The following is a 26,476-nucleotide window of genomic DNA, read 5'->3' as shown; positions in this document are numbered from 1 at the left end:
GATGATCCATGGAAAAAAGAAATGTTTACTGCATCATGGACAATAAACATAAACATTTATGTAGGCTAAGTTAATTATCAGCCTAAAAAAGAGGTGGTTAACCAATCAATGCCATGGAGAATAAACACAAACAGAGCTAATTATTAGCCTAAACAACCTTGGAGTACACACAAGCAAATAGTAAATAGGATGAGCGAATCATCCATTAAAACAACCATAATTATCCTACTTGGTGCTCAGTTAATAGGATCGACGAATTATCCATTAAAACGACCATAATTATCCGACTTGGTGCTTGGAATAATGACCTTCATTAATGTAGTAAATTGGACAATCCAAATCTAGACCATTAAAACAACCATAATTATCCTACTTGGTGCTTGGAATAATGACCATCATTAATGTAGTAAATTGGATAATCCAAGTCTAGACCTCATAGCAAAGTTGTTTATTGAATACATCCAAAAGGAGAGAGTATTGTAGTCACTGATGTTAAGGTGGGGCAAATTTGTTTGGCTAGCAAGGTTCTAATATGCAAAAAGAAATGTTTACTGCATCATGGACAATAAACATAAACATTTATGTAGGCTAAGTTAATTATCAGCCTAAAAAAGAGGTGGTTAACCAATCAATGCCATGGAGAATAAACACAAACAGAGCTAATTATTAGCCTAAACAACCTTGGAGTACACACAAGCAAATAGTAAATAGGATGAGCGAATCATCCATTAAAACAACCATAATTATCCTACTTGGTGCTCAGTTAATAGGATCGACGAATTATCCATTAAAACGACCATAATTATCCGACTTGGTGCTTGGAATAATGACCTTCATTAATGTAGTAAATTGGACAATCCAAATCTAGACCATTAAAACAACCATAATTATCCTACTTGGTGCTTGGAATAATGACCATCATTAATGTAGTAAATTGGATAATCCAAGTCTAGACCTCATAGCAAAGTTGTTTATTGAATACATCCAAAAGGAGAGAGTATTGTAGTCACTGATGTTAAGGTGGGGCAAATTTGTTTGGCTAGCAAGGTTCTAATATTAGACTAGCTCCTTTATGCTTTGTTGTTCTCGAAATATGTAGTTTATCATTGTTTGGAATCATGTAGATATATCTTTAAAGCCTTATTGTTTTAATTTGAGAGGTCATGTGAAATTTTGAGCAAGAATCTTCTTTTCAAAATTAAAAACTAATATGGAAAGTAAGTCATAGAGTAGTGAAAATGTTTTAAATGTGTTTACTTCCTTGGCAAAATTATTGGTCACCCTATCACAAAAGAATTACTCTCCTCTAAGGACTCCCTTCGTGTTCGTGGTGGTAGGCCTAGTGCTATGATTGCCCAGCTGCCTAAAGAATCAAGGTGTTTGTTATGTGTTCTCTCAAACTATAAAAGTGGGTGAGGGCTAGACTCCCTTCATGTTGATGGCCTAGTGTTATGATTTCCCAGTTGCCTAAAGAATCAAGGTGTATGTTATGTGTTCTCAAACTATGAAAGTGGGTGAGGTCTTGGCTTACTACTAAGTGGATGTCATGAAACTCTCAATTGAACGCTTTTTGAAAGTTTGGATCCTAATTCCAAGGTAGAGATATTATATTCCACACCCTAATCAAGCAATATCATCCACCAGCACTTTATCATCATGCACATGATAAAACAAGTGCCACTACATAATTGTCACAATACCCATCCAACACTCTTTATAAATAACCCAACTCTTGCTACTCAAGATACTATGTAATAACATTGTTGTGAGGTTGGTTGCACTAAAGCAAGGGACTTAGTCAAGAGAAGGTGATGGAGTCACCTTCCTACATGTAGCTGTTTAACACCCTTAGTCAAACAACTACTCCACGATTTTATTCATAAGCATATCACACATGTTCAATACTATAAGTGCATCGAAGCTAACAACCATATCAAAGTGATCAAAGTTTCTTCACATTTGCAACTCTTGGTGGACATGCATAAAATTGATCATACATTGAGAAGAATACTTGTTTTTTCCAAAACAATTAAGCTGAAACGTAGAAGTATACTTGTTTTTCCAAAACAATTAAGCTTAAACAATTAAGTTGAAACGTAGAAGTAGAGAGAATAGCAAATGTTTAGATGATTATTAGATTTGAAATGGTTCTTTATTACAAAAGAACTATATCTTTACACACAAGTAGCTAGGTGGCAAAAGAAAAGACTGCCATCAATAGTCAGCAAAGTTGTGGTTGTGGGAGGTTGTGACTCAGTCACTAGAGCATATCTCTTTATAGTAGACTAATGAATGCCGAAGTTTAGAGAGTAGAAGCACACCTTGCCAATTAGGATTTATGCTAGCATCAATTGGGAGGATTCCTTATCTCATACCCTCTACAAACATGTTGTGGGTTGTGACTGAGTCACCAAGGGCATACCTCTTTATAGTAGACTGATGAATGCCCAAGTGTAGAGTCTAAAAGCACCTTACCAATTTGGATTTGTTCTAGCATCAATTGTGAGTGTCATACTCTCTACAAACATGATCATTAGATCTAGGTGCTCCTTCTTGAGGTTGTGAATGAACCCCATTGCTCCTCCTCTATAGAGAAGGCATACTTACTTGTACTAATGTAGACACCTACAACCTATAATTAAGACATTTTGTATTGTACGCTGGTGAAAGTTATTGTTGATGCACAAACTCATTCATTTTTTTATTTTGGCCATTGTTGCCTCTTTGGTCTTAAGATCCTTCATGCCCATGTTGGTGGGCCACATGTAGCTAGATTAGTAACATTCATATCACCCAACCCAAAGAAACCAACCACTCCATTAGGATGTACCTTATTCACACCCTTGACAGCTATTGGGAATGCCTAATTGGTGGCTTCAACCAAATGCAACAATGCTAAGCTACCTTCTTGGGATGTGTGTCCCTTTTTTCACTTGAGGGTACTTCTTGCTAATTTATCGTACGAACACCTAGTGTGGCTCCCCTTCTTCTTGTGATATCGCCTCCCTCAGAGAGACTAGCGAGCCACTAAGGGAGACCCCCTCTGCCCCCCGTCTTTTTACCTTTGTTCTTTGGTACTTGGACCTTGCACAAGAATTCTTCTTGTAGCTTGCTCCTCTTTTGAGGATCGTAGTTTGGCAAAAGCCCTTTTTAACTAATAGAAGGAACTATTCTTGGGGATAAAAAAGAATGTGTGTACCCTGCAGTGACATCTTGTTCCCAAATTGCCACTTTGTTTGCCTTTTTGGCATCATTTAAGAGCATCTTTAGGGTGGGTCTCATGGAGGTGCCACAACCTTGTTTTGTTGACAAAACTAGTGAGCTAACTAAGCTTCATTTGGATTATAGTCAGTTGTTGACACTGTAGATCGATGAGTTAATATAGCTAAAATGTTGGTAGGTTAATCTAAAATGATGATAGTTAAAATCTTGGCATGCCTAAACAACCTTCATGTGCAGGCTTAAAAGCACCAAAGACAAAGAAACTAATCATACAATAGACAATCTCATTATATTGTAAGTACATCATGCCTTCATAGCTCAAGAGATAAAATGAAGAAACTAATCACACACAATAGACAATCTCATTGCTTTACAAGTACATCTTACCTTCATAGCTCAAGAGTGCTCATATGTGCCACATAAATTTAATACCTCACTTGCCACACAAGTGGTCAAATTGTGTCTAACTCATCTTATCTCTATCTACATGTTGACTACATTAACTCCAAGACTTATCCATCCACCTCACACCTTTTGACCATATCTCTACATTCTTCTACATCTTTTCCCTTATACAATTCACTCTTACAAATGAACCTTTGCACATAAGAACCAAAGGTAAACACTCCCCCTCAAAGACACAATGCTTGTCACTATTATTTTTTAGCATAGTGTGCATTATGGTGACACATCAATAGAGTGTGCATCACCACACCTCATCAAAATGCTCTAAGGTATTCTCTAGCCATCCCTTTTCTTGCTTCTAATGGTCTAAATACATGGTTATTAGTAATAATTTGCGAGTTCCTTCTTGTTATCATCTAGATGATCCATTTAGTTATCTCCCTTTATTGCTTAGTTGTCTAAGGACATGGTTATTATTTAGTAATAATTACGACATGGTCATTTAGTTTTCTATCTCTATTGCTTAGTTGTCTAAGGACATGGTTATTTTAGTAATAATTACGACAAGGTACATGCTCCTCCTAAAAGATATAATGCTTATCACTATTATTTTTCAATAGATTTTGCATTAGGGTGACATCTCAATAGAGTGTGCATCACCACACTTCATCAACATGCCCTAATGTATTCCCTAGCCCACTCCTTTTCTTGCTTCTAGTGGTCTAAAGACATGGTTATTAGTAATAATTACGAGTTCCTTCTTGTTATCATCTAAATGATCCATATTAGTTCTCTCCCTTTCTTACTTAGTTGTCTAAAGACATGGTTATTAGTAATAATTATGAGTTCCTTCTTGTTACCATCTAAGTGATCCATCTTAGCCTTCCATTCAAGAAATCCCTATACTGACCTTTGTGACTGAACTACTTGCTTATGGTGGTCAGAGAGTGCATTATTCCATTACTTGGCTAGTTCTTTCATTTCTATTTTTTTCTTTACCACCTATATTTAATTTAGCAAGCTTGACCTCTCTTCGTCAAGTCCTCACAACTTCCTATTATTGGAGCTTTCATTTCTCACGATATGGCATGGCTCATTGTTGTCAAGCCTCTCTTAGAGCACCATGTTTCTTTGAGATTAGGTGTTCTTTCAAGACTGTCGAAGAGTTTACTCCTCCTCATGATTCAACTTCATTTTTAATCTCCAAGCCTTAAGTATTGTGATCTTATGAGCATTTTTGAAATGTGCAATGTAAAATAAAACTTAGGTTATTTGGTTAAGTGTGTTAACACACCTTAGAGGTGCAAGATATTATCTTGTGAGTTGTGGGAAAGATAAGAATGCCACATGAGATATTGTGTGAATGGTGAGATCCACATAAAAGAATGTGGAAAAGGGATCATCACATGGCATGATAATGTGTAAAGGAGATTGGGCTAGATGATATCTATATTAAAAGCCTTTCATTGTATGGTTCATAACATATTGCAAATATAAGGTGTTGAGTGTGCTTACCTTATCTACCTCTCATTAGTGTGCTATCTATATTAAAGGTATCATAGGCACCACTAAAGCAAACCTGAAAGCAACCACCTTTGGAAGTTTCACAAGCCAATAGGCTTTGTATACTCAACAAAAGGCTAGCTTATGGTAGCAACCACCTTTGGAAGTTTCACAAGCCACTAGGCTTTGTATACTTAACAAAGGCTAGCTTATGGTAGCAACCACCTTTGGAAGTTTTACAAGCCAATAGGCTTTGTATACTCAACAAAGGCTAGCTTATGGTAGCAATGCAATATAAACTCTTGGAGGGAGTGCAATGTGGAGACTATTGATACATGTGGCTAAAGAGAAATGAGAGCAACAAGAAGAAAGACATAGGAGCCCACGATAGCTCCTTATTAGGGAGGTGACCTCGAGTGTAGAGCAGTGAGAAGTAGTAAGAAAGAGATAGGAGTTCATAAGAAGAGCACAGTTCATAGACAGAGGAAGGCATGTGCAGACCCAACGTAAGCCTCTTCACCGACGGCGGCGACTACTACTATGGGAACCATTATTGTTGGGGCCATTATAGCTCAAGCACCAGACAAGAAGAACATGAACCACAGCTTCACAAACTTGGCATAAGGCAACTTGTGGCACCATCACCAGTAGTATCGCCACGTAGATGCCTCCACATAAATGCAACGCAAGATTACAACAAAAATCGATAGCACAAAGAATAAAGAGATAAGGTCAAAAACAAAAGTGTGGAGGAAATAAGCCCTCTACCATTTACACTCAACCTTATTAAGCCCTCTACCATTTACACTCAACCTTATTAAGCCCCCATTCACATGCTTTAAAGCATTTATGCACACATGTATTTTTTTAGTTTCTTGATCTATGTGGAGCCTATTGTGATATGTGCGAAAGATGCAATAGGTATTGACGTAGCCATGCCCAGGCCACGAAGAGCCTTAAAATTGATATGTACTATCACCCAAATTATGACGGGTTTCTTGATCAGGCCTGTGGGTACTCGAAACGGTTTGTAATGTGGTGTGCATTGAGCTATGCATGGATGCATGGATGATGCACTTTGTGGGTTGGTTCCTTGTCTCGGGCATAGCACATGGGTGTCTAAAAAGTACCTAGGTGGCTTCGCCTGAGCAAAATGGTGCATGAAATGGACTTGAGGTGTCTACGTTAGCTAGACACATGGATATCCTTCATGCTCGATCCATTTATACCACTTGTAACCTTAGCCTAGGTATGTTGTAGTCAACTTGTCACTTGTCAATCAACTTGAGCTATGTGTCGTTCTCTTCACTGTGACCTTTGCTGAGTGTGCATGGTATAGTGAAGGACATGTAACAATGTTCTTGGAGTAGTGCAAGTGTTCTTGTTCCTCTTACAATCTTGTTACTTGTGTTGCATTCCACTCCATAGTGTCTACTAGTACGTGTGCTGTGTGTCACATTATGAGCATCGAGGACTCTAGACATACAGAGAGAAGAGCCACCACAGTGTGTGCTGAGCAACCAACCCTGCTAAATTGTTTATACATGGTAGCCACATTTGCCCATAGATGCAATGAAGTTGGGCTACCTCTGTTGGTTAGATGGATTTGCCATTATTAAGAACTAGGGATAGAGGTAATGCGGATCAATGGTGGGTGGTGGGGTCAAAGGAGAGGCCATGGAAGGTTCTTTGTTATTTATTCGAGGAGGGTCAAGTTAATGGTTCATACCATGAGCTAGGCTTGCACACACCTGGTCCGCCCAAAAATATACCTAGACGGACTATCCTTTTGACGAGGGTTAATGCAAGTGCTTGAGCTAGTAGTGCCTATTCCTACTAAATGTGTCTATTAAATGGGCAAGGCGTGCCCTTGTACACCACTTATTTATTTGCTTTATTTGAATCTTACACATGCTTTGGGATAGGGAATTGAGTGTTTAAGTGTAATGAGACTGGCTGATAAGGCGATTATGGTGAGGCATGGTTCTAAAAAAATATATAGAAGTCTTTAACTAATTTAATAGCCTCTATGAAAAGGCATCCAGCTTGTTTAATTCAAAGTCAATGATGATGGGGACATACCTTTCCTTAAGAATGGCTTTGATTTTCTCCCAAGTCTTTAACTAATTTAACAGCCTCTATGAAAAGGCATCCAGCTTGTTTAATTCAAAGTCAATGATGATGGGGACATACCTTTCCTTAAGAATGGCTTTGATTTTCTCCCATGTAAGGTTATTCTCGTTAATGTGCCAGGTTTGACAAGTCCATTCTCACCATGTCCTGGCCGGTCCACATAGCTTCAAGTAAGCTATAATTGATTTACTATTCTCATTGTAGCTAGTGGCCATGGCAAAATTGTCTAAGACCATGGAGTCAATCCATTCTCCTAGAGTCTCTCCTTAGTTGTTGGAGCCTTCATCCAAGAATGTCCCCGGTTGGGCACCGTATAAGAGATCACAAAGGTTGCCATGCATGCCACCATGGACAACTCCAGTATCTTGGAGGGAGACATGGTTTTGAAAAAAAAAAGTATAGAAGTCTTTAGCTAATTTAATAGGCTCTGAGGGAAAAACCACTCTCAAGTAAAAACTTTATACATGTAAAAGTATTTACACCTCTTCAGATAGCTTAAAATCTTATTTATGTATAAGGATCCCTTCCCAAACTTTTTAGAAATATGTGAGACCCCACAAAGTCTTAGTCTTTTTGGGAATATTTATCTTGTGGGACAAGCAGGAGCAGTCTAAGCTCAGTGATCTCTCTACAAAAGATCATTTTTAGAGGCATTGTCAATGTCTGTAGCCAAGTAACAATCTTCAAGACCATGCTTTTCTAATTCATGAGACAAATGGTAACATTATGGACCACCTCTATATCACCTATGAGGATCTTAACATTCTAGACCATCCTCTCTATATCCCTTATGGGGATCTTAGCAACACAAAGATCCCTTATGGGGATCTTATGGGTCATCCCATATTTGGGTCAAACAAGCCCACCCACTATCCCCAAACAACTAGGCTCTAACAAATGGTGCAGATGCACTCCCTTGTTACATGCATGTCAATCATCCACTCATTATAGAGAGTCTCCACGCTCTAATACCACCTACTTGTGTGAACATCGGACTCATCTAGTCTAGCCCAACCATAGTCTAGTACGTCAACATTCTGACATATCACACGTGCTGAAAATTTAGCAAGTTCACATGTGTCATGCAAGGGAAATGAGAACGCAAACGAACCTTTTATTATTCTTGATGTTTCAATAGGTCATTCCTTTGTTTTGATGGATATAGTGTAGTGGCTCAGAGCATAGCCTTGATGGATAGTGTAGTGGCTTAGAACATAGCCTTGATGGTGAGGAGTTTAGGATAGGTCACTTCTTTATTTTGATGGATAGTATAGTGGCTTAGAACATAGCCTTGATGAGGAGTTTAGGATCTCAACAATCTCATTACACCTACCATTTAATCTTGCTTCATGGATGCATGCTAGATAGTTTTGGTTGTAGGTCGTCTTCTTGCATTAGCTTCCCCTTAATTCCCCACCTTTTGTGTGACAGAACCATCATGATGGACCATCTCTTGTTTGCCTCCATCTAGGCATAAAGAGTTGTCCCTTTACCCCTTGAGAAAAGGAGCATTCAGATGTGACAAACGAAGTGAGGACGCGACGAGGACATGACGGATGAGCTTTCGCATCCACATAGGGAAGTTGTAGTTTGTTGCTCTAAGGCAAGACCCAATGACATATGCTTTGGCAAGGCTAAGGTAAGCTCTTGACTTGAACATAGGGCATGTATCAATACTAATAACAACATTTTTTGGAAATCAATACACGATGCATCATACAAAACTACAATTGGTAGCTATCCCACCAAGCTTATTCTCAATGAAAAGCATCCCAAATACATCATTGCCTGCCATTTCAGCCTACAATTAATGAATCTCTAACACAAAAGGCAAATATCCCAATAACCTGTAGTGCTGTCAATGCTCATCACTGAATGTAACTTGCAAAGTGTATGAAAAATAGCAAAGTGTAGAGTGTAGAAATGTTACTAGTAGGGAGATAATTTTTTCACCCATGAATTCATCCACTTCATCTAGGAATTGATGAAGGCTTATTTTTTGGATTCACAGTTTATGACAACCTTAGACTTAGTTAGCCAATCCATGCTAAGTATGCAATCATACTTGCCTAAGGTAAAGGACTGGAATTTTAAGTATTCCCTAATTGAAAATTGAGGGTTTTGAGTATTTCCTAATTAAAAATTTAGGGTTTTTAGTATTCCACAAGTGAATGCTTTTGTTCCACTAGCTTACTAGTCTCGAGTCTAGCTTAAGTTTCAAGGATTTAACTATCTTAGGAGATAAGAAACTATGGATACTACTAGAATCAATTAAAAACTCACATCTATGCCCCATCATATTAACTTTTATCCTAATACCTGATTCAAAATAGTAAAGGTATGCATAAGGGGAGAGCTAGGAATCATACCACCATTACACTTGATCTCATCTATAGTTGGATTCTCCACTTCCATTACCTTTGCTTTGTTGTCTTGAGATCTGGCTTAGGGAACAATGTCTTCTCGATGCATTGAAACATTAAGTGTCCTTCTTCTCTGCATTTGAAATAAGCTTCAATCTTCCAAGCTCTCTTCACAAATTTTGGGTTATACTACCATGACATCCTTTGCATTCCACCTTGGTTCCACTTGTGGCCTAGGAAATTGGTTCCTCCCTTATTCCTGTGTTAAGATATTGAGCACTCAACTAGTACGGATATGGATGAATGCGAGGATCATGACACCTCCGCACTCATTCCATTAGCATAGTTGGTGAGATTATGGTTGATATGTTGCCAGTGGTTTGTAGGTTGTATGATAACCACTTTGCTTTACAAGAGTTATGGCATAGTTATAGGGCCAGCTCATATAGTCGGGTCCACACTATGGACCCTCTCTCTCTCTCTCTCTCTCTCTCTCTCTCTTTTGCATGCTAATATGTATTGGTTTTACAGATTTTCTTCACCGCTCCCTGGCCCTTCGTCACCTAGATTGCCACCCTACCTCCATAGATTCTCTCGTTGCTTGTGGTTGAAATTTTGAAGGTTAGCAATGCTCTCTCTCTCTCTCTCTCTCTCTCTCTCTCTTAAGGTCCTGGTTGACGCCATCTCTCTCTCTGGTAGCTAACACGTATTTTATTTGTACAGATACTTGTGCCGTTTGTTGGCGTTGGTGTGTTCTATCTATCTTGGTGCTTTGCTTGGTTGTTGAAAGCTTAGCATGTCTCTTTCTCATCTCTCTTTGGCATATGAAATCCATTTCTCGCTTCCACTAATTGCTTGTTCTCATTTTTTTGGACAGATGGTGGCGGTGGCAGCAAAAATGAGGAGTATAGGCTTCCAAGGAGAGATAATCCAATCGCTCGAAGATGGTTTTAATGGTTTACCCATGAATGTTTGGTTGTCACCACTACACTGGGTTGGAATGCTATATACATATGTATGCTTTGATATTGTGGCAAGCATGGTGTGGATATATATATGTAGGTTGTCAAGTTGATGGCCATGAGGCCCAAAGTGGGCCTCAAATATAAGGCCTTTTTTCTCCTCTTCCCGTTGAAGACGGGTCATGCCACTAGTTAGCACAACAAGACGTGGTCTATAAGAGGCACAATCTCTCACATTTTTAAGAACATAAAAGCCTTGTAAAGTTGCTAGCTTCTGGAAAGCAATCCATGCACACAGAGAGAGAGAGAGAGAGAGAGAGAGAGAGAGAGAGAGAGAGAGAACTCAATCTCTAATGGGAGAGAGATGCACAAGTTTAGATCAATTTCTTGCCAAGAAAAAGAGAACTTCTACTTTCATGCAACACCATTGTCTTGCCAAGAAAAGAGAACTAGTAGTTTAAATTTTCAATGTGCAAACCATGTAATCTGGACAACCTTAACAAACATTTATTTTTTTGGATTGTCGTGCCAGCTCGCATTGTGCATGGCAAAATTTCAAAAGCGAGAACAGTTGCGCAACGAACCTTGGCCTTTCACGCGGCAGCTCTCTTCCTTTCTTCACATAACGCCACTAAGGAAAGTCTCTCTCCCCTGCTCCCCGCCACCTCTCTCTCTCTCTCTCTTCCCTGCAAAAGATGGGCGCTGCTGATTACCCTCTCACTGCAGTGTTTCCTGAGGGGCTTCCCATCCTCTCCAAGCTTCAGGACTATGGCTACCCAGAAGACGCAGAAACGCCCACCTTGCTGGCGCCCATTCTGGAGTGCATGGATACAAAGGCCCTCTGGCTTTTGGAGCGCCTGGTCAGCGACCTGGCGAACAGCACAGAGAACTCCGAGGGTCTCAAATCAACAGTCGTCAACCTCACAGCTGAGCTGGAACAGGAGAAACAGATAACCCAAGACCTCAAAGCCGAAAATCTTAAGCTCAGCGACGAGAATGGCCGCCTCCGTGCCCAAATTGAGGAACTTGAAGGAAAGGAGTACGTGGCCAAGAGCAGCAGCAGCAGCAGCATCAGAGCTGAAAAAGAAGAAGAGCAGCTCCTTCAGTGGCGAACCCAGAGCCTGCACCAACTTCAAGAGCTGGAACGTATGAACCAGGCCCTCCGTGCTGCTCTCAGCCGTCACACCTGCTCTGCAACAACAACATCCACATCAACATCAGGTATACATACATCTAAACACCACACACACACTTTTTTTTGGTAATATCCAGTGCAGTATATTTAAACATCCACATCAACATCAGGTATACATACATCTAAACACACACTTTTTTTTTTTGTAAAACCATTGAAATTGCATTATATCATAAATGTACAAAAGGGTTTGACATCAAGAGGATGTCTAAACCCTAGAACTTAAAAAATAGTAGTAAAAAAGTTCTATGCAAGAACAGGGCAGTGCTCAAGAAAAGAGCCTATGCCCTATCCATCAGAAACAGTAAAAGAAAAGCTGAACACAAGAAACATCCAAATCTTCCTCATGTAAGGCATCATATAAGGACTGCCGTAAAGAGGCTCGGAAGAACTCATAAGGGTGCTGAAGGGGTGAATTCAGATATGCATGATTTCGCTGTAGCCAGAGGGTCCATAAGGCCCAGTATCTGATCCAATGGAAGAAAAGAGAATACTGTGACAAAGAAGCTGATAATGTGCCAAACATCCAGAAAAACCTGTAGAACATGTGTGCAGGAAATCTGAGAGATAAAAAATAGGAGATCTTGTCCAGAAGGTCTCTGGAATATGAACAAGACCACAATAAATGCGGAATACTCTCAGTAGTATGATGACATCTTGGACAAAAAGGAGAGGCAATCCTTCTTTGAGCCAATTTCACTCCCACTGGAAAAATACCGACAATGCATCTCCAAAGAAAGAGTCTCTGCTTCAATGGCATTTTCAACTTCCATATCAATGTCAGTTTTCCTTTCCACCAAGCTAAAGACTTATCCAGATGCCAAAGAGAATTAGCATGATGAGCAATCCATGGAGGAGGTAATATCAATCGATAAGCCTATTGAAACCGGCCTGACGGGCGGTGAAACAAACACTCGCACTTAAAACACTTCAACGCCATTGAGGACCTAGAAAAGGAAAACAAACAGGGGGAGCTAGAGTGCTCCTGCAAACAGTACACGGACACCGATTGGCCCCAAAACGCAGTGGCGCCCCTTGCGGTATTTCTTTAATTGATTATAAGAGCTTTGATTACAATATAAGGCTGGGAACTCAGCCGTCTTAGTAGAACCCCTGAAGCCTGCAAAGAACTGCATCATGGCTTCTTGTCCACTCGGCATCCACAAACAAGTCCAGCCATTGTTCACATCGAAAGACACTCACACATTGAGTCTGCATACAGAAGCTTTCTCCCATGATCAAGGCTGCCACAACCATCCATAGCCTCTCACACTATGAACAGCATCACACCCTGACACATCCAGTGCTCCTGCATCACAACACAGACTCCCAAACTGTCTCTCAAAAGAGAACTCGTATCACAGCACAGCATACCATACAGTCGATACACCTGTACCAACCCTCTCTACCTTCCAAGGGTACTATCCATCTCTGTCATGGATTCCCTGTCCCCTGTCCAATCAGTAGCAAGGCTGTACCAAGCATGTGTCCATTCCTGTACCTTCTGCGTGCATGTGACCTATCTCCTGGAGAAACCCAAAAACATGTTTCCTCGAGAAACCTACGACCTGTTTCCACATGAAACCCTTAGGCCTGTTTCCCTTTGAAACTTTTGTCCTGTTTCCATACAGAACCATTCATGGCACCATTCAACAACAGTGCCAAACACGGCATACATCTAGTTACCTGTTCCCTCATGAAACATCTGGCAACATAAAGATGCCCATATATGTAGGTCCCGCTGTTCCTTTCTAGCAAGAGAAAACAATCTGCTCCATGAGCACGCAGCCATGCGAGCTTGCATCACTCCCATGCCAAGAAACATAACCAAATGACCTTGTACTCGCAGCCAAAAACCCAAGCACATAGCTGAATTTGCAGCCAAACAAAAACAGCCCATAAACTATCCTCAAAACAGTCCCGACTATGTGCCCCCTTCTGCCCGCCTCCTTCCAAAAGAAAGAGAGAGAGAGAGAGAGAAAGAGAGAGACTGTGCGTGCTGCCCTACCAACCTGCCAGCCTGTTGCAAAGAGGGAAAAGCCTTGGTGTGTGCTGTGTGCTGCAGCCCGACTGTGTGCCCAGAGAGAGAACCAGCCAGCGTTGCTGCCCAACTGTGCGCCTGGAGAGAGAGAATCAGCCAGCGTCGCTGCCCGTCCAGCTCACTGCTTTTCCACGATCCCCAGGACCTGCATGCAGTCCAGCCGCCAGCTCTTTCCACCTCCAGCAGCCCTGTAGCTGCCTGCGCACAAAGGGACCTTGCAGCCTGCACCAGCACTGTCCGCCTTCCGCAGCCCTGTAACTGCCAGCATGCCTCTGTCTCCTGCCCTGCCCTTCACAGACACCTGGGAGAGAGAAAGAGTACAACGTGCTCTCTTGTGTACCCTGCCGAACAGCCCCTCCTCAGCGAAAAAGCACACACGGCTGAAAACTGCAGCTCGACTCTCTCTCTAAAAGAAGTATAGGCCCCCATAAATAGCATAAAAGCCACGATTATCCCCAAAAAGGGGTTCTTTTATTTTTAAAGGCTTTTAAACGTTGTCCCCTCCAAACCCCTTTGTCCCCATGAGTTATGAGAGAAGACTTTAATCACTTGGCCCCCTTCACACTTGGGGTTGTCCACACATGGGCTTCCTTTTTCACTCCAACCTGATGCCATTCACACTGTCCACCATGTCCCCGTGCACACCTGCATACTGTCCAGAGAAAAACACAGGGTCGTGACATACCCCCCTCTTGAAAAATGGCAAGCGTCCTCGATTGCACTCAATGGCACAGTAAAGCATCTTATGAGCAAAGACTCCCCATATGACAAAAGCAATGGCCCTCCAATGCATCTGGGTGATAAAACAATCCTGCACAATAGGCCACACTGTCACGCCAAAAACACCTCTTGCTTGTTCCTTCAGAACCTACAACAAAAGTCTAAAATCAAATGGAAACACGTTAACTGTGTTAGCCAAAAACAAAACCATGCATCATTCTACATATGGCACACATATGCATGACACACATATGCATTCGCAAACAATATGCTCCTCAAAATGCTCTACCTACTCCAAAGTAACAGTCTAAGGGCTGCTCGCAAGCCTTACGCCCAGGGACATCTCGCAGGACCCACGACTGATGGTACAACATGAGCATATGAAAGCACTCAATGCATCCAAACACTACCATCCACTAAGTACTTTCCCACATATGTCTCATGGCCATCTTGCAGGAGTCACACCCAATGGTGCATCCATGAACATAATAAAGCACTTGATGTATCATACCCACATACCTGCAGCACATGACACAATGCAGAGTATTTCCCAATGTATTCTCAATGATACCAGGATCCAATGGCACCAGAATACAAAAATACCTCTACCTCAAAAAGTGTATGCATACATGTACAAATAGAGTTCAATCCATATTTCCATGAACCAAACCAACTCTAGGACTGCTCGCAAGACTTATGCCCTCCATAGAGTTATCCATAGTTGCAGTTATAGTTCAAGGTGCGGCCGACTATGAACCATACCCAACTTTACCATCTCATGTGACTAGTACACAATATCATAGAAGTCCCATAAGCAGATGTACTGTCAGCCTCAGTACCTTCGGGTGAATACAAAGATGTCACCAAGCGACTCCTAGATAACAACTGAGCCTGTCTGTAACAAGGGAGCGGAGGTGCTACCCCCCTCTTGAGCATCAGGCAATGCTCCAGACCTATGCTCTGCTGAACCTGAATGAGTCGTAACAAGAGTCGACTCCAACTCAAAGGCATCAAGATAAAGCTGCAACTCCTGAGGTGAATCTGCTAAGTCACCCTCCTCCATCCACTTCGCATCCATCAGTGAACCTCCTCCATCCACTTCGTATCCATCAGTGAACAGCTCTTGAACTTCACAGGATAGTGACAGGAAACCTTACCCTGTACCTTTCTTTCCTTATGTGCCAGTATATGCTCAGGAATAAGAACCTCGTCAAGTTCCTCCATTTCCATCTGAGCCTCATCAAATACATCCTCAGGCACCCAAAACCTGCGTGCACTCCACCCAAGTGATAAGCACAAGTCCTCGATGAAGCATAGTAGATCACCACTGCTAAACATAGAAAGACACTGTCTTCTGAACCCATGAAGCCTCTATGAAGATACCACCAGTGACAAACTGTCGAAAGCCATAGCCTTCAACGCATCTCCTGCACCATAACACTTCAATTGCTTCTTGTTCCTGGCTGACTACTTCTTGTCCTTGGTGTCTTTTCTTCTGAGCTTCATCTTCAGCTCTTGCTCTTCACCTCATATAGGCAAAGACACATAATCCTGCACTGTGTCCTGCACTTCCTTTTCACTTTCCTCATGTTGAAGCTTTTGATGTGACTCTCATGAGACAACCACGAGCTCGCCCCCTTAGGAAAGTTGGCGATTGTCCCGACCAAAGCAACCACGGACTCGCCTCCTTGAGAAAGTCGACGATGTCCCGGCAACGGAACCTTGAAACCGGCCTGACGGGCAGTGAAACAAACACTCGCACATAAAACACTTCAACGCCATTGAGGACCTAGAAAAGGAAAACAAACAGGGGGAGCTAAAGTGCTCCTGCAAACAGTACACGGACACCGATTGGCCCCAAAACGCAGTGGCGCCCCTTGCGGTATTTCTTTAATTGATTATAAGAGCTTTGATTACAATATAAGGCTGGGAACTCAGCCGTCTTAGTAGAACCCCTGAAGCCTGCAAAGAACTGCATCATGGCTTCTTGTCCACTCGGCATCCACAAACACGTCCAGCCATTGTTCACATCGAAAGACTCTCACACATTGAGTCTGCATACAGAAGCTTTCTCCCATGATCAAGGCTGCCACAACCATCCATAGCCTCTCACACTATGAACAGCATCACACCCTGACACATCCACTGCTCCTGCATCACAACACAGACTCCCAAACTGTCTCTCAAAAGAGAACTCGTATCACAGCACAGCATACCATACAGTCGATACACCTGTACCAACCCGTATGTGTGTGGTGGAGTGGTATTAGGACAGAGCTTCACTATTTTTTCTTGTTAATTTGATATTTGCATCATTGGAAGCACCAACGTGAACGAATAGGTTGGTGTTCTATTTTTCTTTTTAAAAAATTCACAAAAATAAAAAACATAAGGAGCCATTGACGGTGCCAAGAACTTGCATTCCATTCCTTAGGTGTGGCACAATCAATTTGGGATTAATTGGATAAGTATTTCGCACCCAAAAACATAACTTTTGATGCAGGAAGTTCCACATGAAATTGCAGAAAAACATTCACGCCGTGAACTTTTTATGCAACTTCACACTGCAAATAGCTCTCAAAATCAGCGCCGTAATTAATGCCACAAATCACAAAATTGCCTTGCCAAAAATAGGCAACCTTATCCCGACACATCTGACGCCGCTAAAATTTTGGATCATGTGAAAGTTCAAGAAAAACATTCACAGCATGAACGTTTCCAGAAAATCTTCATGATGTGAACTTTTTCTGCAAACTCACGGTTTAGTCCAATCCAGTGAATAGTCGGCCAGGCCAAGGCCACTTGGCCACGAAGGTTGGTAAGGGAGGGCGGCCAATAGCAAAGTGAGTGGGTATGACCCTAAAAGCAAAAATCTTTGAGCACATAATAGTGAAGAATAACGTTCACGCCGTGAACCTTTTTCTGACACTTCACGCCATGAACATTATTTGCAATTTCATGGCTTTAGAAATAGAGCAATAGAAGTGGAAGAAAAATCAAACTGGGTCGACAAAGTAGCTTATCAAATTGTACCAGAGAATCAGCCAGCGTCGCTGCCCGTCCAGCTCACTGCTTTTCCACGATCCCCAGGACCTGCATGCAGTCCAGCCGCCAGCTCTTTCCACCTCCAGCAGCCCTGTAGCTGCCTGCGCACAAAGGGACCTTGCAGCCTGCACCAGCACTGTCCGCCTCCCGCAGCCGTGTAACTGCCAGCATGCCTCTGTCTCCTGCCCTGCCCTTCACACACACCTGGGAGAGAGAAAGAGTACAACGTGCTCTCTTGTGTACCCTGCCGAACAGCCCCTCCTCAGCGAAAAAGCACACACGGCTGAAAACTGCAGCTCGACTCTCTCTCTAAAAGAAGTATAGGCCCCCATAAATAGCATAAAAGCCACGATTATCCCCAAAAAGGGGTTCTTTTATTTTTAAAGGCTTTTAAACGTTTGTCCTCTCCAAACCCCTTTGTCCCCATGAGTTATGAGAGAAGACTTTAATCACTTGGCCCCCTTCACACTTGGGGTTGTCCACACATGGGCTTCCTTTTTCACTCCAACCTGATGCCATTCACACTGTCCACCATGTCCCCGTGCACACCTGCATACTGTCCAGAGAAAAACACAGGGTTGTGACACCTGTATAGAAGTCAATAGATGCAAAGGCTGAGAGGATAATCTTGAACTTGAAGATTGAAGATGCCAATCTTGAAGCCTGTCTCTTACATCCAATGTTGGAATCGGAATGAAAGGTTGTAAGAGATCTGCAATAGCTTTCCATATAGATCTATGATGCATCCCAAGATTGTATTGTTGGCATGCTACCGGAAAAGAAAGAATTTGCCCTCGAGTATCTACCACGTCGTCAATGAACCGGATGCCCAACTTCATAAGATTGTAAGCTCTGATTGGTTGTTGTACAGCAAGGGGAGAGTAAAAAACAGCACTCCAATGTATGCTTTCCATTCGAAGCGAGGAAGCTATAGAGGCAGGATGGGGAGACCATTTGATGCGAGAGAGTACTTTCTTCCAATCCTGAATCAAGGAAGTAGAGAATGGACAACCAGGGATTTTACCTTGAAATTCGCCAAGTACTACTTCCGATGGATCAACTAACCAACGACCATAAGCATTTGTGGGCATCTGACCACACAAAATTGCCAACATGATAGACCAAGGCTGCTCTTGTTGAAAGAAGGTTTTGAGCATAGTGATCTTTCTTGCCAGCACATGAAATTTGATGTTTATAATATTCAAACCACCATGCATTCTTGGTGAGCAAAGCAGGTCCATTTTGAGCAACCTTAAAGCTTTTTTATGAAGCTTAGTTTTCCAAAAAATCTCCATAGCTTGAGACATAAAAGAAGAAAGATCTCGAGATGACCAATGTAAGAGAGGAAGGTAGAACTGGACATAAGCCAGAACAATGGATTGAACAATTCGAAGCCGTACGTGCAATGGCCAAGTGGAGATCTTCCAATATTCTAATTTGTCCTGAATTTTGTTCATCACCCAAGATATTTGTTGCTTATTTCTGATTTTCCAGCCAATGGGATAACCCAAATGTCTTACTATGCTTTCCGGATAAATAATATGACCGGGCCACAGGATAGCATGCCAGTCACAATGCTTGAGAGGTAAGAGTTTTGATTTCTGAAAATTAATTTTTAGACCAGCTGCCAACCCGAAATCTGAAAGAGTATCCATCAATAGGCGAAGCTCCAGAGGAGTGTTCTTTGGCATGAAGAATGAATCATCTGCATAAGCCTGTGCAATGAAAGGCCGTGAACCAGCAATCTGAAGCCCCTCTAACTGTCTAGTATTAACCAGATGATCCATATAAAGAAGCAAAGGATGTGAAGCAATAGCATAGAACAAAGCACTGAGAGGGCATCCCTGTCGAACTGATCGTTCTAGAGTCCAAGACGCAGACAAATGTTTCCTTATAAAGCATTGAGCAGTGGAATCTGAGTAAAGCCAATATATGACATTAACTAGCTTTGGCCCAAAACCAAGTTTAGACATGATTTGAGAAACATAATCCCATTGCACCGTATCAAATGCCTTTGCCACATCCACCTGCATGACTATGACATCCTGAGCAGAGTATTTTGCATATTCCATTGCAATGAGAGTATTGGAGATATTATCATGTATATGCCTTCTTGGAACAAAACCATATTGCCTGGGATGAAGTCCATCATGAAGGATATCCTTTATCCGATGTACCAACATTTTAGCAATAAGTTTATATATAACAGGCATCAAAGTGATAGGCCTCCAGTCATCCATTGTCTCACACAGAGGTTTTTTGGGTAGAAGCTTAACCAGACCATGCTTCCAAGCTGAGGGAAGATGTTGATGCTACCAGGCTACATTAATGAGCTTCAAGATTGGACCCTTCAATTCAGCCCAGAAGGCTACAAAAAATTCAACCGTCAAACCATCCCAGCCTGGGGATTTATGTTTACCCAAATGCTTGAGGGCTTCATCCAATTCAGTATCTGAAAAGGACATTTCCAACATTGAAGCTTTTTGCAAGGAAACAATAGGAGAAACAAGCTCAATAAATCTGCTCCGAGCCAATGCAGCCTGAGGTGTAGAAGAAGATGGTAGAGAAAAAAGAAGCTGAAAATGATCCAGACATTGTTTTTCTAGCTGCGATAAAGTCTGGGTCCAAAGACCATCGGGTTTCCTGACTCTCATGATAGATTGGCTTTGTCTGTACGTGTGTAAATTTCGAAAGAAAGATTTCGAGGAGCAACCCTTATCTAGCATAGGTTTAACTCTAGCCCTTGTCTGCCATTTGGAAAGCTTGCGTTTATCATTAGCATCAATTATGGAAGAAGCACAAGACAATGAATTCTGTTCAGAAGCAGAAAGAGACCTTTGATGGCTAATCTGTACCAAGGACTGCTTGTACGATTTTGCCCACTGGATATGTTGTCTGGTTTCTGCCATGTACCATCTTCCATATTCCTTAATGACATTTTGAATACGATGTACAAAAGAGTTCCAAGCAAAATCCAGATCCTCCTGAGCATGGGATAATAATGGCTTACAAGCCAATCTGATCATTTGCTGGAATTTTTCATGAGAAAGATATAATTGATTAACCTGCAAATGTCTGACTAAAGAGAGCTGAATATCATCCAGAGGGATACCAAATGAAAGGTTGAGCCAAAGTGGAGTGTGATCAGATAGTTGTTGAGAATAATCAGTCCACATTTGACATGTATAATCATCATATTGCTGAGCATGAATAAGATACCGTCTATCAAGCCTGGTCCAATATTCTGTAAAAGCATTATGATGATATGTGAATCCCAATACCGAAGGGTGAGTTGCTGTCCATAAATCTGCAGTATGAAGTGATGAAGTCATATGTTCCCATTGCTGGATTTCAGAGGGAAGCATATGGGATTTATGTGTGGTATTGTCCTTCCAGTGAGGAGAATTATTAAAGTCACCACAAAGAAGAGCATTTGAGGACCAAGGATATTGGTTTATGGAGTCCCACATTTGAGCTCTGGAAGCTGAAATTTGAGAGGCATAACAGGAGCCTATTTCAAAAATCTCTCGATTGATCATACATTGGATAATCATCCATCGGCCACAAAGATCATTATATGCTACACAGGGCTGCAGATCATGTCTGGCTAAAATACATAACCCAGAGAATTGTCCAGATCCTGCATAAAATATATCATATCCTGAAAAGAACCCATGCTGACCAGCAAAAGAATGCTGATTATGCTCTTGCAGACACACAACATCTGGATGAGTATTATTTATATAATGCCATAGGAGCCTCCATTTATGCTGATTGTAGAGGCCCTGTATGTTATAAGAAAAACATTTAAGAGAAGTACGCATGAAAATATGTACAAGAGATGAGCAGTCCTCAAAGAGAAAGGGAGGCATCAGGCCTCTGCCATTGCCACAGGGTCTTGCTGACCCTCAGAATCCAATTCCCTGACTAGATCATCTTCTTCACAAAGTGGAATACCCTTCTTAACTGTATTGACCCATGCCTTTGAGATGGGGCTGTCCGAAGAGGTAGAAGGTTGACCAGGAGATGAAGCAGAAGCATCCCAATTACGAGATTGGAGAGGTCTTTGTTTGAGAGGCACCGTCTTCTTTGCATTCTGCCAACCCTCGTGAGAAGATGAATTATTTTCCACTAGCTTGCTTTTTCCTTTATCCTTGTTTTGAGCTGAATTGGCTTGGTTCCCTGTATGAACTGAAGGCTTTGCTCCTTTAGCTTCAGTCTTTTCCACATAAGTCTTTTGACCTCCTTTATTAGATGACTGAGGAATGGCAGCTGGAGGAGGTGGATGAAGGATTGAGGGACACTCAGAAGCTAGATGCCCGAACTTGTGACAAGAGAAACAAGCTCCAACAAAAATGCCCCATTTCAAAGTAAAATATTTCTTTCCCAAATTAACACCCTCAATCTCAACTGCAATAGAAGAGGGGGTTGGTCTATCAGTATCCCATAAGATGCAAAAACGATTTTTATTACCTGTGGGACGAGGGGGACAGATCACTTGTCCCAATGTCATCGCTAAGCCTGGAAGCTCTGTTCTCATATATTCTGGAATATCAACGACTTCAACCCATACAGGGCAGTGATGTTTAATGAGACTCTGATAATCCTTATTAGGAGACCAAGGCATGATGTGCACCATTTGACGACCAAAAAATAAAGGGGACATTTCCAGCATCTTTTGTTTTGTCAATGCATCCAAGAGATGAACCTCATAAAATCCTCTGGAGGCAAAATAGACTCCTTCTACATAGTATCCACCTAGGAGAGAATTCACCCATTGTCCCACATCATTAGCCGAGGGTATTTTACCTGGAAAAAAGATGATGACTGCAGTTTGAGAAAGCTTCTTCAGAGGATGCACAAGAGAAGGCAACTTCATCTTGTAAGTGAGTTCCGGAGCAGGTAGTATCCATTCTCTTCTACTTTGTTGAAAATCTTCATTCAACATGTCAAACACATAGGAAGAATCTTCAGATGAAGGAGCTATGGGGGGCAGAGTTTCCCTTGATTGTCTTTTAGGTTCAGGAGAAAGAGCTCTCTTGACATAATACTTGCTTGTTTCTGCCATGGAGACTATTCGATTCAGCAGGAAGACACAGATCAGAAAAAGGGGGACAGCGCTATTGGAATACTATCTTACACAGAAGGGAAAACAGAGACCTGTAGCGAGGCGCGCACACACACACACACACACCCCCGCACACACACACACACTCCTACACACGCAGACAGGTCGCAGAAGAGAGGAAGATAGGGCAGATTGACGATGAGAATACAATGTTTCTTTGCGCTAAGAAGGGACCCTCAGATTGTGGCGAAGAGGGCTGCAGGCCCGATAGAGACCAGGAAGCAGGCGCGCCTTACGAGACGTGCTCACACACAAGAGGCGAGCAGGTCGAGCAGACCAGCATGTGAGCAGGTCGAGGGAGCGGGCGAGCCAAGCGAGCCAGGCGAGCAGGTTGCGACGTTCGAGAGTTCTCCAGTCACTACACACACACTAAACCTACATCTAAACACACACACACACACACACACACAAGCCCCCATGACATCCCCTTTCGTTTTGTCAAGTGCACACCCTCTTGAGTGTGATGTGGACGTGCTTCTACCCAATGATCGGCTCAGAGGACGAGTACGTGGCCGGATTCATGTGTTTGTAAGGGCTTTTGTGCCAGTACTGTCCATGTGTCATATGCTTATTTATGTGTATATGATTTATGTGAGTCAAAAGATAAGGTTTGCAACCTATAAAAGCATGTACTTGGTGTACTTCATAACATATCAATCAAAATACTATTGAGTCGTGCAATCATCTATCTCTAGAGCATCGAGTTTCTTTTCTTAACTCTCTCTCTCTTCTCTCTCTTTTACTGCGTGTATACTTTCACCATGGCTATCTTTGAGCCACCATAGCCCTTGCCTGTGCCTAACTCTAATGACACCTTCAGTACCCTGGCTTGTGGCAGTAATGACACTTTCCTTTCTTCTTCTTGGTGTCACCTTGTGACGAGTCCACTTTGCCTTTGTCCCTAGAGAAGTAGCTTGGTCTCCTCTGCTTGTATCATCCTTGGATTTGTTCTTCCTTGTCTGCTCCTCATGGAGAAGTAATCCAACCAGCTCCTCAAAGGATATAGGATTGCCTCCTCCTCTCATAGGGAGATTCAGAGAAGTATGGAGACTCTGATAGGACTCAGGTAGGGAGTTAAGAATGGTGGTGACTAATTTTCTGTTATCAACTACCTCATCTATATTCAGTAGCTGTTCTTTTAGGTCTTACCTTGGTAAGGTGATATACGATGGAATCACCCTCGTTCATGGTCAAGTTGTCCAGCTTTCGCATTAGGTACATTACTCGTGCTTCATTACAAGACTGGAACATGGTCTCGAGGACCAGTAGGTAGCTCTTGTAGAGTTGCAGGATTGGATGTGAGAAACAATGGATGGCTTGATGGAGAGAGTAATCATGGCTGTTGCTTGAGCATCACAGGCATTCCACCGTCTTTGATCTTTAGTCCGTCCAGACGACGATGCTGAAATGCTTGACACCACTTGTGCCACAATTTGAATCCCTCTAGATGCTTCTGGAGAGGTGCGGAGAGATGCAAGGAGTTGGTGTTGCAGGACGAGGCTCTTGCCTTGTGACAATCTCCTATAGCCCTTTGGCTATTAGCAAACTCTTCATCATGAAGCTCCAAAGTGAGTAGTTGGGACCGTCAAGCCGATCTTCAGTTGTTATGAACCCACCAAACCTGGAAAGATTAGTGGTTTTTGCTCTTTGCGACATTCTCACACTACGGGATTTCCCAAAGCTAGAGAGGGTACTAGGAAACATGAAAACCCCCCCTTGATGTGAGCTCTTGGGAAAGTAAGAGAAAGAGAGAGGTACGAGAGTGTGCACACAAGGCACCGGGATATGACGGGATTGAAGGTGCGATCGTGCTGAAGTATACCAAAAACAGGGTGTATACTTGAATGAGTTAAGACAAGATTCCAGGAGTGTTGCACAGGAGCAGGAGTGCCTAGATGATATGCACTCGCTGCCTCGGCAACGCATGTCTCAGGGGAAACGTTGCCGGGCTTGATGAATCCTCCTTCCCACTGAAGGAAGTACAAGAGCGCCTATGGATGCTTCCAATTTACAAATCTTCCCCTTATGAGCAAGAATCTCCAAATATGCAGCATAGAGGCTTTGAATTTGTTGTGCCCGTATTGAGGCCAGGACTCGTGTCACCTACGGGAGGCCAGGCCTTGTGTCACCCATAGTGTGGCCAGGACGTGGAACCCACTGTCAGGGATCCAAGTTTAGGCTTCCTGAGCCAGTTCTGTGCTCAGGAAGACCTGCTATCTACAAGTTCTAGAAACGGGAGATGTATCCATTGCATAGTGCATGTGCATGCATCTCTGCTTGCTTGAAACTGATTTCGACTTGTTTTGGTGTGACTGCCTGCTATGATGTGTCTAGTTCACGGGCATGGGAACCCTTTTAACCATGTTAACCCTCTTTAACGAGTGAGCGCCCACCTTGTTTGAGGTGGGCTGTGCCATGTGGCATATGGGGGTTGGACCCCTTCCACTTTGAGCTACCAACACTCTCTCTTTCTCTTGGACGTCCTGGTGAAGGCACATCATTCCCTGCTCCTGCATCTGAAATTCGACACACTCAAGTGCTTCCCCTTGCTGCTGTACAGTTGCGGATTGCACCTACTGTACTGTACCTGCAGTACCCGATTGCTGTACTGTGCTTGCTGTGCCGACTGCACCTAATGTACTGTACCTGCTGTACCTGACTGCTGTACAGCCTATTGCACATGCAGTACTTAGAAACCCTACTGTACAACCTACTGTACTTGCAGTACTTGCTAGAAACCTTACTGTACAACCTACTGTACTTGCTGGAAACCCTACCATACAACCTACTATACTTGCTGTACAGTCCAGTGTACCTTTTGTACTTGGTGGAAACTCTACTGTATCTGCTGAAAACCCTACTGTACCTGATGTACTTACAGTAGTACTTGCTGCACCAGTTATTGTACTAGCTGTACCATGTATACCTCTTGTACCAACTGTATATCTTCTTGTACCTGCTGAATATCACATTACATCTATACCAGATGTACTTGCTGTGAATCGGCTCCTCTTGTACCTGATTGAGTATCTGCTATTGGAAACCGTGTAAGTTCCTATTCGTGTGCCGTACTTGTTTGTGTGCTTACACCAGGGAGGCTTGAGCTACGGTCTCTGCGAGGGTGTGAGCTAGAGGCTCTAGTACAAGAGCGCATGTTTGTGTGTGGTATGGGAATGATAGTTTCACATTCACTCCCCTCCACGTGTCTCAGATTGGTGGCCAGGTTATTTTGACTCTTTCGACGAGTCCGGATGACAATCTACTCCGACACACTCTTGTTTGGGTAACTTGTCTTCATATTTGCATTTGCATTGGATTATTTGGCTGGAAAGCCCTTGGAAACTTGTACACAGATTAAAATACTCCAAGAATATACTTCAGTATTGGGGAGGGCGGGGGGGGGGGGGGTTTCGGCCCGCTCGTGCCGAGTGGTGGTGCATATTTATCTTGTGTAGTGATGCATCTTTCAATTGTTTTGTGCATTGTGGCTATTACATTTTAAGTGTTGATGCGCGTATTGTTCAGCAAGACGGTGCCCAAGGATATTCACACCTAGCTGGTGTAGTTACAGTGTTATCAAAGTATGGTTGTTTCCCTCTTCTCAGTGGGAAAACGATCGTTTGGGCATTGGGCTCCGTGTGAAAAGACGTACACCATGGACAACCTTGCACAGAGTGGGCAAGGGCCTAGTTCTCATCGCCAGCCAAGTGATACACATGCTTCTGATGCTTTGGGTACTAGACATGCATAAAGGTTATG

The 26,476-nt window shown here is 42.5% G+C and overlaps 1 protein-coding gene across 1 annotated transcript in view; it reads left to right on the top strand.

Moving 5' to 3' along the window:
• The first annotated feature begins 11,104 nt into the window (after positions 1–11,104).
• LOC147606821 (uncharacterized) overlaps positions 11,105–26,476 on the top strand; it is a 200,344-nt gene continuing 184,972 nt past the window's right edge. The window contains exon 1 of the mRNA XM_086791117.1: positions 11,105–11,809. Within this exon, the coding sequence (XP_086647243.1) occupies positions 11,284–11,809 (526 nt within the window). The 5' untranslated portion in view covers positions 11,105–11,283. The remainder of the gene's footprint in view (positions 11,810–26,476) is intronic.

The sequence above is a fragment of the Cibotium barometz genome, chromosome 56 (assembly GCF_041138505.1).
Source record: "Cibotium barometz isolate CiBa-2024 chromosome 56, ASM4113850v1, whole genome shotgun sequence".
Classification (NCBI taxonomy): domain Eukaryota; kingdom Viridiplantae; phylum Streptophyta; class Polypodiopsida; order Cyatheales; family Cibotiaceae; genus Cibotium; species Cibotium barometz.
The sequence above is the reverse complement of the archived record's forward strand: the minus strand, read 5'-3'. Positions and strand labels throughout refer to the sequence as shown.